The sequence below is a fragment of the Propithecus coquereli genome, unplaced genomic scaffold (assembly GCF_000956105.1).
Source record: "Propithecus coquereli isolate 6110/MARCELLA unplaced genomic scaffold, Pcoq_1.0 Scaffold289, whole genome shotgun sequence".
Lineage (NCBI taxonomy): Eukaryota > Metazoa > Chordata > Mammalia > Primates > Indriidae > Propithecus > Propithecus coquereli.
The window spans coordinates 229,277-248,217 of record NW_012148496.1 but is presented as its reverse complement, the minus strand read 5'-3'; the positions used below and the strand labels follow the sequence as shown (position 1 = coordinate 248,217).

The following is an 18,941-nucleotide window of genomic DNA, read 5'->3' as shown; positions in this document are numbered from 1 at the left end:
GGGAGTCAGTATAATTGCCCCCTAGGTCCAATCTGAAGTTTCTGGACTGCAAGTCACAAGTCTATTTAAATCTCTCCTGCTTAATTCTGCCTTCTGAGGGAACAGTGGGGCAGACAAGCTGGGAAGAGAGGAGCAATAGTAATGAACACAGCACTGCCACCCTGACCCTCTGGTTTCCCCTGTAGCCACCGGGGAGCAACGCCTGCCTCAGGCACTGGAGATGCAGAGCGGTGACCCTGGCTTCCAGGGGTCCAAAGCTTAGTTTCCCTTTCCTTGTTTCAGGCTCTTGGAGTAGGATCACAGTCCCCTCCTCCTCAAAGTGCTTTATCAGAATTAAAATACATGCGCGCACACACACCATGAAAGCAGTTCTGTTTAAATTTTAAATTGGAGGAAGGATACTTTCCATTCCATTTGTCTGAAAGCAGCCAGCAGTCTGGAGTGGATGCAGAGAGGCAGGAACAATAGCAGGCAGAGGCTTGAATATTTGCTTTTTCTCTTAATTGTTTTTTCTGTCCCGGGATCCAGAAACAAATCGCTAGTCAGGCATTGTGGGCATAGCCTCAGCGGTTCTCGCCAGCATGGCAGAGAGAAAACATAGGTGAAAGGCAGGAGGATAATGCCCCAGAACCACCATGGAGGGCGGTTTGAAGTAGCCAATCTCCAGCACTGGGCTTAACGCAGATATAAATTACCTCCAGTAAGATGACCTTGCCCGGACCCGGAAGGCTTGGCTGTAGTCACCAGTGTTGTCAGACAATAACAATGCCCGTTTTTAATCCACCTGCTACTGTCAATTTCCCAGATGAGTTTTTAACCTTGTTGGAAGCAGATTAAGGAAGTACTTCAGGCTATTCTGTAGTATCTGAAGAGTCAACTTTCTATCTCACTGAGTATACATGAGTGGCCCCTAGTACCCCGGTCTTTAAAGCAGATTCCCAGTTATGGTGCTTTCTAACGATGCCCAGTTCTGCTTAGGTCCATACCAAAAGCAAACTACAACCAAGTGAGGGAGCAGTGGGAAGTGAGGGAAAAGCAGCACAAAGTACTATCCAACTCCAGTACTCCCCAACCTGTGTGGGCATTTGTGCAAACACACACACATACATCTTTGGGTGTCTTTGGGGGCGATGACTCTCGCTGTATGTATGCCAGTGCTGAAGGGCACGCAAAGTCCCACCGCAGGACTCCATGTCCTGGCTCACTGGAGGTTGGCTCTCTTAAGCCATGGTTCCACAACCTGTTATCCAAGGAGAGTAACCAGGCTGACTAGACTGGAAGGCCTCAGGGCAGGTCTAAGTATCCATTTTGTATTTTCCACCTGACAGTGTATAAGCCTGATAAAGGGGCTTGATTTGGCAGCTGCTTTAGCCTTCTTCTCTCAAGCCCCTGGAGAGGAAGCATCCAGCACAGGCTCATCATCCTACTGCAGGGGCCTCAGCCTTTTCTGCCATGTGGGAAAGTGAAGCTTCACCACTGGTTTCCTGGGAGATAAGGTAAGTGGTGCAAGAACTGCAAACGCAGAAAGAGAAGTTGAGAGACCAGGTGGAAGAGGGGCCAGGCGAGCCAATACACTGAACTCGCATCTTCTGTTCTAACGGCAACGGTCATATTAGCCCCCACCCCAAGTGCTGCCTAAGAGGAGCTAGGGGAAGTTCTGTAAGACATGGTAGACAAAATTGCACATCTCAGCCAGAATCTAAGGGCTTGGCATGGGCTAAAATAGAAGGGGGAACTCCAAGTAGTCTTCCCCAGACCTGTTCTCTTTACCAGATTCATCCTGTTGGCCAAACTTTTAGCCATAGCAAAAACTGCTTTGCAGATCAGAAACCATACATGCAGACTACAGGAGTGCTCTGGCATCAGCAGCTGAAATTTCATTGTCTGCCAAGGTTGACTTGTCTGACGGGGCTGGCTGTTAGGTGTCTCCATCCCTCATCATCTTGGTTGTTCCTCCTGAAGTGAAAAAGACAACTTTCCAGATAGAGGAGGGCTGCCCTTTGGTGAGGATTTTATGAATGTAAAAACTTAGGTAATTATTCAAATACTGATTCTTTTAATTTATTTTTTCCTGATATCATTTCCTCTCCCCCTTTGGCATCTACCCTGACAATTCCTTTCTAGAGGCACCAAGAGAGTAGCCAAAGAATTAGCATGGTCAGAGTGCAGACTCCAGTCCAATTTCTGGTAGGCTGTGTTTGTACCAAAAAAGTGAGGATTTCATTTTTCCATTCCATGCAATGCCTAGGACATATTAAACTGTCATTGAATATTAACCTTTTAGCCTAAGATGAAAATACTTTTAGCCTAAGATGGCTACCATTTACAACAGGAAAACAGACTGGTAATAATAAAAAATTTTGTGAACGTAAGCTGCTTCCCACTGTTTTTTAAAATCCAATCCAAGCATTTTCCCATAGTATGGTTAGTAGGCTTGATCCAAACTTCTAAAGAACTCTACAGGGAGGCAACTCGCCTCCCCAGGGATCCAGGAGGGCTTCGTTATCTACATGCCTTAGGCCCAAGTCATGGGATTTCTGAACTCTAAAGCCATATTGATATTTCTTCTGAGACTATCTCAGGGGTCGGCAAGCTATGGTCTGTTGGTCAAACCAGCCCGCTGCCTAGTATTATGTGGTCTGTGAGCTAATAATAGTTTTTACATTTTAAATGGTTGAAAAAACTCACAAGACATGTTAAGATTATATGAAATTCAAATATCAATGTCCATAAATAAAGTCTTATTGGAACAGAGCCACAATCATTCATTTATATACTGTCTGTGGCTATACTCCTGCTAAGGCAGCACAGTTGAGTTGTAGCAGAGACTATGTAGCCTGTAAAGCCCAAAATATTTACTATCTGTCTTGTTACCGAAAAAGTATGCTGACCCCTGATGTATCTTAATGCTGAGATGTGGATTTCCATGTCCTTATTTGAAGATTCTCTCCCTAGACAGGCCACACTCTTCTGAGGTACAGTGAACCCCACCCACAGGCTGAAAAGATAAATAAACCAGTCATATTGTGCCAGAACAGAGACTCAAGCCAGGTTTAATGATCATTGTCTAGTTTTTAGAGCCCAGAGGCTCCAAGGTTTGCCAGCCTGGGTGTACACACGTGGGAGAAACGGGGTTCTGGACATGGGGGGCCTGCTTGCTTTGCCAGCAGGGCTACAAGGAAGTACAGAGGTAAGAACACAGAAAACTGGAATCAGTAGGCTTTGCTCTCCCCAGATGGGCTGTACCCTCTCCTGGCCCCTTCCTGGGAGCCCCATAAATATAGGCCAAAAAAAAAAATCACAAATAATTACATAGATTGTAGAGCTCTGTCACACTCTGTCTCCAGGGACACCTGCTTCCTGGGACACATGTCTGGTTTATGGGTGCAGGGTGGAGTGTGGGGAGGAGGTGATCTCAGCCTGTTCTTATAACCATACCTGGTAGTTTTCTACACAGGGCTCTAGTTAGCTTACATATGCTGAGTACTCAATCCCCCATTTAAAAGGCTACCTTTGGGTTCTATCAACTGAAACCACAGGAAGAAGCTAATCAGTTAAATCTCTTGTTGGGGCAGCCAGGCACATCTACCAGGTGTCTCAAACTAAGGACCAACCTAGTGCATAGAGTAGGGAGACTCAGAGCTGCTGGCCTTCTCCCATTCCCTAAACTGGGTGAGACTAATGAAGAAAATGGCCCTGCTGGTCCTCAAGAGCTCCACCAGAATGCCTGCATCATTTGACACGCAATTTAAAGATTTTCAGAGCCCTAGATGGTGCCAAGAGGGGAAACTGTAGCATGGAAATGAGATTTTCCCAGGTTTCCTGGTTAAGTCTGAGGAGGGAGTCCTGGTTCCTATAGCTCCAGTAACAAAATCCTCAGAAGTCTCTGGAGTATAACCAGACAACTTTTTTCTCCTGTGAGGAGTTAACATAGGAAGAACAACTCACAGCTGGTTGGCCCCCTGCCCGTTTCCTTCTGGGTCCTTCATTGACCTAGTTCTATCTTAATTTCTCGTATATATAGCCTTTAATCTAAGGAAGGTTTCTGAGGAGCCTGAAGAACCAGCTAGCTCACCATCCCTTCTCCCAAGGTCCTCAACCCATGGTTCTCCTAACCCCAGCTTTTGCAGAGAAGTCATTCAGTGCCATGGAGATGTGGGTGAAGCTTCAGGGAGGTCAGAAATGAAAGTACAAGAGTTTGTGTATTTGAGGAGCCTGGCATGGTCACTGTCTCTCCTACAGGGCAAAAAATTGTGTGCATGAAGTTGTGCACATAGATGGAGACCATTCTGAGAGTAGCATTAGTGGGGACTACAGATTCACGGTCCTGATGGAAGTCAAGGTGCTGGTGTGCATGCATACCTATAAGCATGCATACCTATGAGCATGCAAGTACTTGAGGGAAATGCTGCACCTCTCTCTCAACAAAACTAGCTTACTAATAAAGGATGGACAGCAGTCTTGAGATCCCAGGACCAGACAAGGGGAAGATGTTGAGTTCTAGTCCCCTTCCCCAATCTTAACAGGAAGTTTAAGTCAGGCCCTCCTAACAAGCAGCCCTCACCTGCAGGTAAATAACACCTCTTCGAATCCAAAGAGCATGTCAGAAAACTAGAGGATCTGGAGAACTTCCAATGGACAAGAAATATGGGAGAGAAGAGACACTGAGAAAGACCAATGTCAGAAAACATTTTCACATTTGCCCTGCTCATCCTACTGCCAAAGCTCAGAGCAACTTTTCCAGGGCATGCAGTATAATCAAAGAGAAACAAAGGGATCAGTCATCTCCATACCCAAAGTATTCTGCAATCTTGGATGGAACGTATGTTGGGCACATTTTTTTTAAGTTCCTCCGACCTGACAACCACAACTGCACAGAGCTCTGACTGAGAGAGATGGGGTGGCAGAACTTTCCTTCTGAAAGTTTAGCGCTACTCATTGTCTCTGCTACAGATTACGTGGAATCTTGTGGAGAGGGCAGAACTCTAAGACCCACTCCCAACTGCCAGTCTGAGGCAGAGACCACCCAATTCCAACCCCTCTGATGATAAAATCCCATGCTTTGGCTTTGCAGCAGGAGTGAGATCTCTGAGCGAGGAATCCTTGTCAGTATAGAGGAGATACATACCAGGTCCCCTCTACCTCCAAGCCCAGTCTAACCCACCTGGGGCCAGACTTTCCTGGCCCCTCCCTTTGCAGAGCAGCGTATTGGGAAAACTCAGAATCCCATCTGAGCTTGATAGGGAGACTGAATGAAGAGATGGTATACACAGAAAATCAGGTAGGTCCAGCTGGATGCTACATAATAGAGGCAGATTTACCTTCATCCTCCTAGTGTGAAGCGGGCCCATGTACCACATCTGTGGCAGGCATCCATAAAAGCTCTGCCTTTAGCAGCCCCCACTGTGGTCTGACACACAGATGCTGGGAATCTAATGCTAACCAAGGGTTTCACCAACCAGGGAATTAGCCTATCTAGCGTTCACCCCCCATCTAAAAGTTCTGCACTGGCACTTCTGCTGTGACACAGATCTGTCAGTTCATGCTGTACCCCTCTGTGCCATTGGTCCTAGGATAAGGCACATCCCACCTTGCTGCCTTAACCAAACAGGCAAAAGGCCAGGCTCCTGCAAAGATCCATCCACCCAGGGCTTATCAGGAAAAAGGAAGGCTTTATCTCAACAGATTTGAGGAGTGTTATTGATTGAGGTCTCAGTCTTTTCCTGACTCATTTTATAAAGATTTCCAATTTCCCCAAATGAGAAGTATGACTTCCTGACCAAAGAAGATACCACAGCTTTCCCCAAGTGTGGCTCCTGTGGAAGCTCCCCCAACACACAGAACATCACAGGTGTGGGTGGGCAGAGACAGAAAAATTTTTTTTTCCAAATGGTTTTCTCTTAAGGAGCTAGTGATGACCTCAAAAAAGTTTAGGGCAGCTGCTTTTCCCCTCACTCCTTCCTCATTCCCATCCAGCTCAGACACGCTTCTCTTCCTCTACCACATTGAGAATTGTCAGGGCTTTGGGTAAGGGTGTAGCATTTGCCTGAGAATTAATATATCCATATTTGAAAATTATGGCAGCCACGCCCTGGTTGGGGTCTTGCCCTCTGTTGTACCTGTGACCAATTCCCTCGAGGTCAGGCGGAACCCACTCCCTTGGCCAGCCAGCCCTCTCTTTCCATCCCCTCATATCCTTCAGGGTATTACCTCTCCTGGGGCAGAATCTCCCCACCAACCCATCTTGCTCACACCACAATGGGTGTATCAGAGAAGACCGAGCTGACTGATTCTGGATCTGACATCCTCCGTTGGCCCTTGCCTGCTGCCTCGGGCACCGGCAAGGTGTTGCCTGGCTTGAGCTTGCCATTTTGACCCTGCCCAGGTCCAGCAGGTTCCAGGAAGGCCACCCGCCGGTCAAAACCATCATCTTTGTCCCCACCAGCCATAGGATCGTGGTTGGGTGTGGTACTAAGCATGGAAGAGCTGAGGCTGTCTCCTTGATGGCTGGAAGGCTTCTCTACACCCCGGCACCAGCAGCGGCAAGGGGTGAGGTATAGGTATATGAGGACCAGGACCACACTGAGGATACAGCCCACTAGGGTGGTATAGGCTGTGTTGAGGGTGTCATGGTGTCCGTGTAAGGTGGAATTGTACACTTTCAACTCCACAGACAGTGTCTCATTGAAAGTCTCCCCCATGGCATAGCAGGTATACACACCACCATCCTCGACCTGCACCTGCCGGAAATGAAGACTGCCATCCTTGGACACTGTTACCGTGCCATTGGCCACCTCATCTAGCACCCGTTCATTGCTTGGTGTCACCCACATCTTGGTCATCCCCTGCTGCTTGGTGTCACACTTGATGGTCAAGTTGTCACCCAGGTGGGCTTCCCAGGCACGCTCCTTGTACTCGCTGCAGTTGAGGAAACTCAGGTTGAAGACATTGTGCAGCTTCTTGGAGCTCATGCAGTACAGATCCTCCTGAAAGTCCATCACGGAGCTCAGCTGCCGGTACTGCCAGTGTGAAAAGAGTTGGTAGAGCTCACAGTCGCAGTGCAGGGGGTTGTTGTGTAGGTACAGCCCATTCTTGATCCACGCTGGCAGCTTCTGCAGGTCGGGCAAGGGCAACTTATTCAGCTTGTTAGAGGAGAGATCCAGGAGTGTTAGTTTGGGCAGCTTGGCGCCTTCCTTGACCAGTTCCAGAGGGAAGCGGGAGATCTGGTTCTGGCTCAAGTAGAGTTTCTGCAGCTGGGCCATGTCGTCAAAGGCGGAGCGGTCCACCGCCACGATGTGGTTATTGTAGAGCAGCAGCACCTCCAGCGCTTGCAGTTCACTGAACAGGAACTCGTCCAGTGTACGCAGCTGGTTGGAGGAGAGGTCCAGGTAGCGCAGGTTGGGTACTGGGGAAAAGGCCTCAGAGGAGATGAAGTTCAGGTGGTTGTGGCTCAGCAGCAGGGAGTGCAGGTGGGTGAGGCGGGTGGGGGTCCACTCAGCCCGCAGGCGGCTCAGGTTGTTGTGGCTGAGGTCCAGTAGTGCTGTGTAACTGGGCAAGGAATGGGGCACGTTGGGCAGCTGCTGCTTGGAGCAGCTGAGGATGTTGCTGGCGCACAAGCAGGCGGCAGGACAGCTAACCACGGGTCGGCCAGCTCTGGCCACCTCAAAAAGGAGCAGGAACAAGGACAGCAGCAGGAGCCAGAGGCCTCGCAGGTCACGCTGGGGTTGCATAGTGTCACTAGAGTGGGCGAGGAAGGCCACAAGGAAGATCTGGGAGGAGGTCACCCGGGCATGTTCTGGCGGGGTACAGAAAGGTCACTTGAGAGACATGGGTTTGTGGTCACAGAGGACTCTACAAGGAAGGACCACCTCTCCCACTTTCCCTCCCACCCCTACCTCCACCCCCGTTGCGCTAGAAGAGAAAGATGCTGAGTAGTTCCCAGGCACTGTGCAGGGGGTGGGCTCAAAATACTGGGGCAGAAAAGGAGGTGGCACAAGAGCCCACGGCGCTGGGGTCACAGGGGTGTAAAATGGGGTTTGCACAGGATGTCAGGAACTGTTGGGGGTCACAGGGATTGCACCGCCGGATTTGGAGGCGGGGTCGACAGGGCCTTTTGGGAGGAGCTGAGGGAAGGTCAACAGCGCCCCGGGATGGGTAGGACGCATCCTGATGGGGTTGAGGGCCCCCGGGGCCTGTAGGGACGGGCTCCCCCCGGGACCTCTGGTCACTGCACCTGCTCGGCGAGGACGTGTCTCAGCCCATGGCTGGTCCGGGAGCTCCGTCGCGGCCTCCCTCGGCGGTGCCCCACCGGCCGGCCTGTCACAGCGCCCGCCTTACGCAGGGGCCAGCGCCCGGCAACATCGCCGCCCGCCCGGGGACTCGCCGGGCTCCGCTCTGCTCACGCGCGCCGCCGCCCCGATTGCCGCGCCCGCCGGAACCCACCGACCACGGCCGCCGCTGCGGGGTCCGCAGGCCTGGGGTGGAGCGGTGCGGGGAGCGGGAGGCGCCGAGATCCGAGCGGAGAGAGCGGCGTGGGGGCTGCGAGCACCGCGCGCGCGCCCGTCGCCGCCGCCAGAGCCGCGGAGCGCGTGCGCGCGGCGGGGGCGGGGCGCACGTGCGTGTGTTTGTGTCGGAGCCCGGCGGGCGGACGCGCGCGGGGTCGCCAGCCGCGGTCCCCGCGTGGGGTCATTCTCTCTGAGAATGTGCCCGGGACGCCGAGCTGGTGATGAAAACTCAGGAAGCGGGGCACTGGTCCCTCAGGCTCCTCTGTTACTTCCCCTGCCACCATGCCCAACCCCCCGCGCCCCCGCCCCCAGTACTCTTCTTTCTACTTAAACGCACGCTCGGGAAAAGTATGTCTAACTGAAGTGAATTCGCTGCAACTGACTTGGGGCAAGAAGCGTCGTATGTCTTTTAATTTTACAAATTAAAGAAATCTGGCTCAGCTCCCACCTGTCAGTGTTGGCGGGAAATTCATTAGTCACGATTTGAGGTTCCCCCCCTCCCTTCTCTCTGGGGCTGTAAAGTCCCAAAATTTGGGGAAGGGTTTTTTCCTTCCCATTCTTGATATTACTGGTCCATGACTCCTGAGGTAGCACCGAAGGGCGCAGCTCCCTGGCCTGCAAGCCAGCTGTGCAGCAGTGGAGGAAGCAGGGGTGTCTTGCTGCCTGCAGTCCCAGGCCCGGAATGCCCCCTTCCCAGACACCCCATGCAGCTCTCCCCACTCCACCCGCTGCATGCGCACAGCGGCTGCATACAAGCCAGGGACGGGTTTCCATTCCCGAAAAACCCTTCCCAGCCCGGAGGGGGGAGTCATTCACCCCTTAGGCCTGGCCACTTGCCTTCTTCCTGAACCAGTACCAGCTTTCCCCCTCCCTGTATGGAGCAATTCCAGCATAGTTTCTCTATTACCTAATCCTCAAGACGAAGGCCAGAGGTGGGGTGGAGGGATCTCTTCTTTAGGGTGGCCCCTGAAACAAGAAGAAGATGTTAACCAGTGTATGTTGTTGGGAGCTGGTCGTGGGGAAAGGGGGATGTCGAAAACTTATAATTAAAGATTTTAGCTATTCTTGAGATGGTGGACTGTCAGGGAGAAATTACCTTTTTATTCTTTCTAGTCTCTTACAACAGCAAGACTAAGACTGAAATTAATGTCTCAATAGATTAGCCTGCTACGAGTTTTAAAAAGAAAGAGTTTATTTCTGTCACATAGGTTTTATCATGAATTTAAGTGAATATTATTATCTCTTCAAGGGGTATTAGCATGTTAACCTTATGCATGGTGTGAAAAGGTCTTTCTTTTCCTGTTCATATCGGGCATCAGCAAAAAGGTGGGGAGCGTATTCTTTTTGGAGGGCAAGGAATGAGGAATCCTGAAATCACGCTGCGTCAGTTATCTACTGCTACATATCAAATTATCCCAAAACTTAGTGGCTTACTACAACAGTATATATTTATTGTCTCTCACAGTTTCTGTTGGTCAGAGATTCGGGAGCAGCTTGGTGGACAGATCTGGTTTGGAGGTTTTCACGCAGTTGAAGTTGTATGTCAGATGGAACTACAGTCATTAGAAGGCTTGGCTGGGGCCATAAGATCAACTTCCACAGAGGTTTACTTCCATGGATCATTCATGTGGATGGCTGTTGGTAGGAAACCTTGATACCTCTCCACAAGCTGGCTTGATTGTCCTCACAACATTATACTTGACTTCCCTCAGAGCAAGAGATCCAAGAGAGAGCAAGACAGAAGTCACAGTGACCTAACTCTTCGAAGTTATGCCACCTGTCACCTCCACTTTGATCATATACACAAGCCCTGATTCAATATGGAGGGACTACACAAGGCACAAATACCAGGGTCACTGGGCGCCATCTAAGAGGCTGGCTATCACACACATCATCTCCAAAATCACATCTATTTTTTTTTTATCTTTTTGTTTTTTATTTTTTATTTCAGCATATTATGGGGGTATAGATGTTTAGGTTACGTATGTTGCCCTTGCCCCACATCTATTTTTTAATTTTGAAAAATTTCAAACATTTTGAAAATGTTTGTGAGAGAAACATACACAAAAGTAGAGAAAATAGTATAATGAACTCCCATATACCCATCATTCATATTCAATAATTATCAAGGAAATGCCATCATTTTATTTTGTATAAATATCCCTGAGAAACACATACTCTTCCGACCCCATCCCTCATCCCCACATCCTATACTAACATTCTGTAGGTTCCCGTGTTCTAGGCTCTCTCCTTCTCTCCCTTTCCTCTTCTGCTATGTTTAAGGGGTGGGAGAGAGACAGATACAAAGAAAGAAGAAGGCCCTTTATGCCGAATATGAGTTTCAAGAGTGGGAGCCTACAGTTTGGAGGGGTCACCACAAACATCGTCTTCAATCAGCCTCTTTTTTCAGTTTATCCAGAACTAACCATGCCCTTTTAAAATTTTGATGTGTGTACAAATCACTGGGGGATTTTGTCAACATGGAGATTCTGAATCAGTAGGTCTTCGGGGGTGTGGGAGTCTGCATCTCTGACAAGCTAACAAGGTGATACTGATACTGCTGGTCCACAGACCACACTTTGAGCAGTGAGGGTCTAGAGCTGTGCTGCCCCGACTGATAGCCATTAGCCACATGGGGCTACTTAAATTAATTAAAATTAAATGGCATTATAAATCACTTCTTCAGTTTCCCTAGCCACATTTCAAATGCTCAATAGACACATGTGGCTAGCTACCCTATTTAACAGTACATCATCACAGAAATTTCCATTGGATGGCACTAGTATAGAGAACCGACTCATAATAACTCTCCTACAGCTGCTTTTTAGCTATCTGTCTATCCACAACAAAAGAGGACCTGGGCAGGATAAATAGCAACAGGTTATTTTTAGTGAGTATTTATTTCCTCTTGCTGGAATGGATAAACCCAGTGTTCCTAAACACAATTTGGAAGGCTGTTTGGTTAGCTCAGTACTTGTGCAAAAGAGGTTGGATATGTCTACCAGGTTATGATCGCTTTTCTCCATGTTAGAAGTATTTTTTTCTTGGTTAATAACTAGCACTGGCTGTTAGAATCAGAATGGAGAATGCTGAAGACACCGTATTTAGAAGTTACCTTTTGACTCCATTTAAAAGATACCTTTTAAAGGAGGTTTTCCACCCTTGTTTTAGACAATGTAGTCTAATTTTCTGGGCATACTTAGATATTCCTTTCTGTGATTCCATTCCACGTTGTATACATGTCCTTAAAGAACTTTTCATATTATATTTTAATTGGTTCTGTAACCAATTGGATCTGTTTCCCCATTAGACTGTAAGCTCCTTGAAAGCAGGGATTTGCCCTGGATCTGACTCCTAGTAGACATTCAAAATATGTTTGTTGAATTCATTAATCAATTAATAATTGTATCAAATTAGCATATTTATAATACGTTAGTTTCCTCAATGGCTGGTGTAGGGGTAAGGATGGAGCATAGGTTTGAATGAGGCTTGAATGAGTCACAGCTGCATAGTGGCTGTGTGATTTTGGGTATTTCACTTTGTTCTATTAAATCTCATTCCATTATCTCAAAAATGGAAACAGTAATAATACCTGGGCTTGCTTTATAAGATTATTTTGGGGATCAAATAAGATAACACTTGTAAAAATGCTTTATCACTTATAATTATTATCTTTTTAAAAAAACCTAGTTTTGGCTGGACATGGTGGCCTAATGCCTGTAATCCTAGCACTCTGGGAGCCCAAGACAGGAGCATCGATTGAGGTCAGGAGTTTGAGACCAGCCTCAGCAAGACCAAGACCCCGTCTATATTAAAAATGGAAAGAAATTAGCTGGGCAACTAAAAATAGAAAAAGTTAGCCAGGTGTGCTGGCACACGCCTGTACTCCCAGCTACTAGGGAGGCTGAGGCAGGAGGATCACTTGAGCCCAGGAGTTTGAGGTTGCAGTGAGCTATGATGATGCCGTGGCACTCTAGCATGGGCAACAGAGTGAGACTCTGTCTCAAAAAAACGACAACAAAAAAAAACCCCTAGTTTTCTTGAGAGTTAGGAGATTCCCTGGTCTCAATGTTAACACACATACAGATTACCTTGCACAATTGTCTGCCTTGTCCTTGCATTCTAGGGTATTGCCTGTTTGGAACATTCACTTATATTTTCAAGCTCTCCCTCTCTGGCCTAACTAGCTTTTACAATTGAAAAATATTTATAAATTTTAAATAGAAATTTAAATGTTAAAAAATTTTAAATATTTTAAGTATTCTTGCATTTTGTGGAGAACCCCAGTGATGTAACTAATATCAGCAATTTTTATAGTTCTTGAGTGTCTCCAAAAGCAGGGGGGCTCTAAAATGAGGCTATTTTGGGGTGGGTGGCAATAAAGATGAGTTCTTTGTTCAGAATTGCTTACAGGGCTAAAATTTTAGCCCTCACCATTAGATTGAGCAATCTTACTTTCTATATCTAGCGGTTTACCCATGTTTCCATGTTTGACTTGTCCCTGAAGGTGCTCAGTCAGGAGGATTCCTGTTGCCATCCTTCTGCCTCCACCTCCATAAACCATCACTCATTTCATTGAGCCTTTTAACTTTTTTTTAAGTTGTTAATATAACTTGCCCCTTAGCATGCTCACACACTGATTTATTCAATGTCCAGGAGGCAAATACTCCCTCTTTTTAGACAACTTGCCTTGGACTCCATCTTTCCCCACTTCCCGGAAGCTCCACTTAATCTGCGGAAACCACAAGGATGTACATATTAACTAGGGGCAATTGACGGCTCACTGGTGTGGGTTGAGGGATGCTATGAACACCTATCAGTGTCCTGGGCTCTTCAGGTTTGTCAGACATATCTGAAGGCACCTGTTTAATCCACAGCTCATGCTCTCGGTCAGGGCTATCCTGCCTCCATAGAGGTGACCGCTCCAGATGGCTAAATCATGAACATTTTCTTGACTTTTGACACCCACGAATGGACATCTCAAAATAGTCCTACATTGAGTCATCAGATAGATGTCTTTGAACTATGGCTGAACAATACAATCATGGTTCAAAATATTATTAATATTTCAGGCTGAGTGCAGTGGCTCACGCCTATAATCCCAGTGCTTTGGGAGGCCAAAGTGGGAGGATTGCTTGATCCCAGAAGTTGGAGGTTACAAGAGCTATGATTGCACCACTGCACTCCAGCCTGGGCAACAAAATGAGACCTTGTTTTTTAAAAAACAAACAAAAAAACAACCCTAAATGTTATTTCAGCCCTTAGGGGCATGGTTCCACTACCACAGTTCACCTGCAGCTGACTTGACATCCCAGAGATGGAATACTTTGGTTCCAAGGCACTGTTACAGATATGACTACCCTGGCTTTCCTGCCATGGAGGGCTGGATAACCAGGTGGTCCTCCACAAGGAGTTTTATTTTTTTACATTAAGAAGTTTTGTTGGCCGGGCGCGGTGGCTCACGTCTGTAATCCTAGCTCTCTGGGAGGCTGAGGCGGGCGGATTGTTTGAGCTCAGGAGTTCGAAACCAGCCTGAGCAAGAGCGAGACCCCGTCTCTACTAAAAATAGAAAGAAATTCATTGTACAACTAAAAATATATAGAAAAAATTAGCTGGGCGTGGTGGCGCATGCCTATAGTCCCAGCTACTCGGGAGGCTGAGGCAGGAGGATCGCTTGAGCCCAGGAGTTTGAGGTTGCTGTGAGCTAGGATGACGCCATGGCACTCTAGCCCAGGCAACACAGTGAGACTCTGTTCAAAAAAAAAAAAAAAAAAAAAAAGTTTTGTCATAAGTCTGAAAATATTTTCTTTTCCTGTACATCTAACCCTCTGTTTTGATTTCTAAAGGCTTTATATCTCAAATTAAATCCTAGGTAATGTTGAGACTTCTAAGCTAATTTTCATGTCATATGAATCTTTGACTAGTTTGTGGTTTATTTGGAAAGTTAATATTCCAGTTTAGGAGGTCAGTGCTTTTATGATTTAGGGAGGGATTATAGTCAAACTAAACATTAAGTTTATAGTAAAGAATTTTTCTCCCTGATCTGTGGCCATTTGATTAACTCTTTGAGTTTATAGATCTTTCTCCTCTAATCATGTTGTCTGAGTCTTTATTCATTTTCATTTGAAGTTTCTACTCTTCATCTACTTATGTTGTTCTTAGCTGATTCTCAGACTAATCATAATATTAGCTCATCTGATCCTTACCTATAACGAGAGAACTTTACCCGTGCTGGAAGAGACCTTAACGGTCAAGTTCACAAGCTGGTTCATGGCAGAACTGAGTTAAGAACCTAGAGAAAGAGTGCAGCTTTGTGGTTAAGAGAATAGTCTCCGGAGCTAGGCTTCTTGGGATCAAGTCCTGGCTCTGCCACTCACTGTGTGACTTGAGCTAGTAACTTAACCCATAAAATGTGATAATAAGAATACCTGCCTAATGGGATTGTTGGAGGATTTACTAAGTTCATACATCTAACAGAGTGTCTAACGCGCAGTAGGCACTAAGTGTGGGGAGGTAAAAGTGGGCTGTCTCCTGAAACCTTGGTCAAGGTTCTTTTCAACGCACCATAACATTTCTAAGGATAGTGCAAAGCAAAGAGAATTGGGGAAAATTTGTGAAATATGTGGTCTATGCTCTCCAGGGCCTGGGCCCTGGGCCCAGATTATGGGCAGAGCAAATTTGTAGATGTTAATAAATGGGAAACTAGGATTAGGAAGTCATTAGGAAGCCCCAGTAGGGGTGAAGGAGCAAGGCGGACCCAGGGTCAGTAATAGTGTAGTTAGTTCCTGTCAGTTTGTGGGAGGGCACATGCTAGACCAGAAGGAACGGCAAGGTCTGGCTCCCAAGAATGAGCAGTGGTTCCTTTAAAACCACAAGCAAAGGAGCTCCAGCTGTACTTAGTTTGGGTCAGACCATAGCTGGAGTATCAAGTTCAGTTCTGGGCAGCTCATTTACAGTCTGGAGCACGACCAGAGGTAGTTGATGGAGCAGCTCATAGTCCAGTGATCATATCATATGCCTTCACTCCCAAACATCTGTTGAGCCCCTAGGGCAAAGCACTTGGGGTGAGGCAGGGTGGAGTGGGATGCAAATATGCTTTAGAAATAGTTTCTTCACTCTAGGACCTAGAAGGTAAGATATGTGGATTCTTTTCAAGTCAGCAAACATCTATCAACTGCCAGTTATGCTGAGGACTCTGTGTAGGAGGTGCGGCCTTTGTGGCCAGTAGAAAGAGCACTGGACTCCGTGTTGAGAAAGCTAAATTCTAGTAACACCCCTGTCGTCAACTAGCTGTGTGACTGCGGGTAAGTTACTTTGGGCCTCAGTTTGCTGACATATAAAATGAAAGTTATGATACCTGCCCTCAGGGAGGCCGAGGCAGAAGCATCGATCAAGCTCAGGAGCTCAAGACCAGCCTGAGCCAGAGTGAAACCCCATTTCTACTAAAGATTGAAAAAAAAAAAATTAGCTGTGCATGGTGGTGTGTGCCCATTGTCTCAGCTATTCAGGAGGCTGAGGCAGGAGGATCACTTGAGCCCAGGAATTTGAGGTTGCAGTGAGCTATGATGACACCACTGCACTCTGGCCTGGGCACCAAAGCGAGACTCTGTCTCAAAAAAAAAAAAAAAAAAGTACAAATTCTAGTGTCTCTGACCCACTGAATCAGAATCTTCATGGGAGCAGCCTGGGAAGCATTTTGAACATCAGGGAAGTTCGGAAACACTACCTTTAAGGGCAGTGTCCTTCGTGTGTAGGCCCCAAACTGACTACATCAGAATATCTGAGAAATTTAGAAAGAGGATTCCAAGGCCCACCCCAGACTTGCTTAGAAATCTGGAAATGGAGGCCTGGGAAGTATTTAAAGTGATTCCAGGTGATTCTTTGTACCCCCAAATTTAAGAACCACTATTATAGAGTTTTGGTGAGGATTAAATGAGAATGGATGTGAAAACTTGGATAGCTCATGTATGAGGGATAACTGAGCAATGAGAGCCTTTTACTTTGGGAGGAAGTCATCGCAACGATTTCTGAAAGTTGGAGGGTTGTGTATTAGTCAGAATCTTTGGAACTACAAAGAAAAGTCATACCTAACAGGCTTTACGAAGAAAGGTTTATTGCAGGACTCCACAGGTAGCTGGTGAGTTGCCTTACTAGCTGTAGTAACTGTAGTCCCAGTGCTTTTAAGACTTGAAGAATTGAAATAGTATTTTGAAATATAAGAAAGAAACCTACAACCCAAAACTCACCTACCGTTTTTGGTTTCCACCAGGATGTTCACTTCCCCAAAAAAGAGGCTTGAATGAGTCAAATTGCTACTATCTAATATGGAACTCTTTTTTGGGCAAAATTCTTCTTTTTTTTTTTTTGTCTGCACCTTCTTTGGGGCAAATGAAACGAATGGTTACACACTATTCTCTGCATTTTTCAACTATATAGATTCTCTCTTTTCTTTCTTTCCTTTCTTTTCTTTCTTTTTTCTTTCTTTCTTTCCTTCCTTCCTTTCTTTTTCTTCCTTCCTTCCTTTCTCTTCCTTTTCTTTCTTTCTTTCTTTCCTTCTTTCTTGTCTTGCTCTGCTGCCCAGGCTGCAGTGCAGTGGCATGATCATAGCTTATTGCGTCTTGAACTCCTGGGCTCAAGTGATCTTCCCACCTTAGCCTCCCAAGTAGCTGGGATTACAGGCACACACCACCATACCTGACTTGGGCAGAGTTCTTATCAAGCCCTTTCTTTGGCCTTCTGTATCCCCACCCATATATGGCTAATTTTAGTATGTGGACTAATCCCTGTCCAATCATATGTGGTTAGAGTAGCTGAGTTAGTTTTACTCAAGATACATTACACCTTGGGGATCTGCTTTCTTCAGTAAAGTAAGGAGGGAAAAATCTTAAAAAGTAAGCATTGTGGCCGGGTGCGGTGGCTCACGCCTGTAATCCTAGCACTCTGGGAGGCCGAGGCGGGTGGATCACCCAAGGTCAGGAGTTCGAGACCAGCCTGAGCAAGAGCGAGACCCCGTCTCTACTAAAAATAGAAAGAAATTATCTGGACAACTGAAAATATATATATAGAAAAAATTAGCCGAGCATGGTGGCACATGCCTGTAGTCCCAGCTACTCTGTAGTCCTAGCTACTCGGGAGGCTGAGGCAGTAGGATCGCTTGAGCCCAGGAGTTTGAGGTTGCTATGAGCTAGGCTGAAGCCACAGCACTCTAGCCCAGGTGACAGAGTGAGACTCTGTCTCAAAAAAAAAAAAAAAGTAAGCATTGTGAGATCTCTTGGTTTGTGTAGTATATAGGTTTTCATGAGAAAGAGGTAGCAAAAAATGAGGTACGATTCTGAAGCTTGGTAATACAGATCCCTTTGTGAAACCAGTGGGTTCCCTCTCCCCCGCACATGGGCAGAGACACACACAATTCTATACATTTCTTGGACTTCATAAAGCCCATCCATGTATACCTCCATTCTTCTGAGCCTTTAAAGGACGGAACTATACTACTGGGTGAATGTTTCAGAAAAACAGTTTTCCATTCCATGTATAGAAACATCTGGCATTTCAACTGTCCAATAATAAATCTTTTCCATCTTGAAGTGGTGAACTCCCCATCACAGGAAGCATTCAAAAAGGAGCTGGATGACCACTTTGCATAGATGTCCATTCATTTATTTGTTCATTCATTCTATCACATATATCCCCATTCACATATAGCAAGAACTTCTGTGAGTGTACAGGAGTAGAAGAGTAGAATACAAAGAAACTGTCTCTGTTCTCAGATGTCATGGTTTAGTGAAGGAAAGTGAGATACAGATGGTCACAATGCATGGTGACAGGTAATATAAGAGCATAAAGACTTAGGAGGCCAGAGAATAGAAGGGAGCAAACTTGTGAGGAGTCCTATGTAGGGCCAGAGGTTGAGCAGATGTTCCCTAAGTCCTCTTCCAACTCTGGTATCCTATGCAGCAGAGGGGCCACGGGGTAGCTTGGGGCAGGAGGTGGGCCTTAGCCATACCCTTCCAAACAGATGTACAGTGTGTGTTAAAAAACCAAAACAATGTACTTGCTATACTAACACAGCTTCTGGAGGAGTCTTCCAGCTTTCCCTACCTCTCGCCTTTCAACCACATGGTAGCCTCTTAGCTTGTCCTATATGGAAATTCTGGAACTGCTACTGATCCTAAGGGGGTCTTTTGTTTTTAAAGTCAGGGTCTTACTACGTTGCCCAGGCTGGGCTTGAACTCCTAGGCTCTAGCAATCCTCCTGCCTCAGCCTCCTGAGTAGCTGAGACTGCAGGTGTGTGCCACCTTGCCAGACCTAAGGGTCTGTTTTTCACAAAGTTATCAAATCACAGGCCTGAGCCCTTCCCGGACATTGTTGTGTGAATGGAGCATCTTTAGTCTATGGTTTGGGCTGGAAAGCCAGGGACTGCCGGTGAGAATGTGCTGC

At 46.7% G+C, this 18,941-nt stretch overlaps 1 protein-coding gene across 1 annotated transcript; it reads right to left on the bottom strand.

Moving 5' to 3' along the window:
• Positions 1-5,655: 5,655 nt before the first annotated feature.
• Positions 5,656-8,570, bottom strand: AMIGO1 (adhesion molecule with Ig-like domain 1). The gene is made up of 2 exons (XM_012648521.1): positions 8,234-8,570; positions 5,656-7,817 (listed from the first exon to the last, which is right to left on the bottom strand). Exon 2 carries the CDS (start codon positions 7,728-7,730, stop codon positions 6,249-6,251), a length of 1,482 nt encoding a protein of 493 aa, XP_012503975.1. The 5' UTR covers positions 7,731-7,817; positions 8,234-8,570; the 3' UTR covers positions 5,656-6,248.
• Between the last annotated feature and the right edge of the window lie 10,371 nt (positions 8,571-18,941).

Bases quoted from the DNA above. Each gene is read 5' to 3' on its own strand.
- AMIGO1 (XM_012648521.1), bottom strand. From the start codon at position 7,730: ATGCAACCCCAGCGTGACCTGCGAGGCCTCTGGCTCCTGCTGCTGTCC.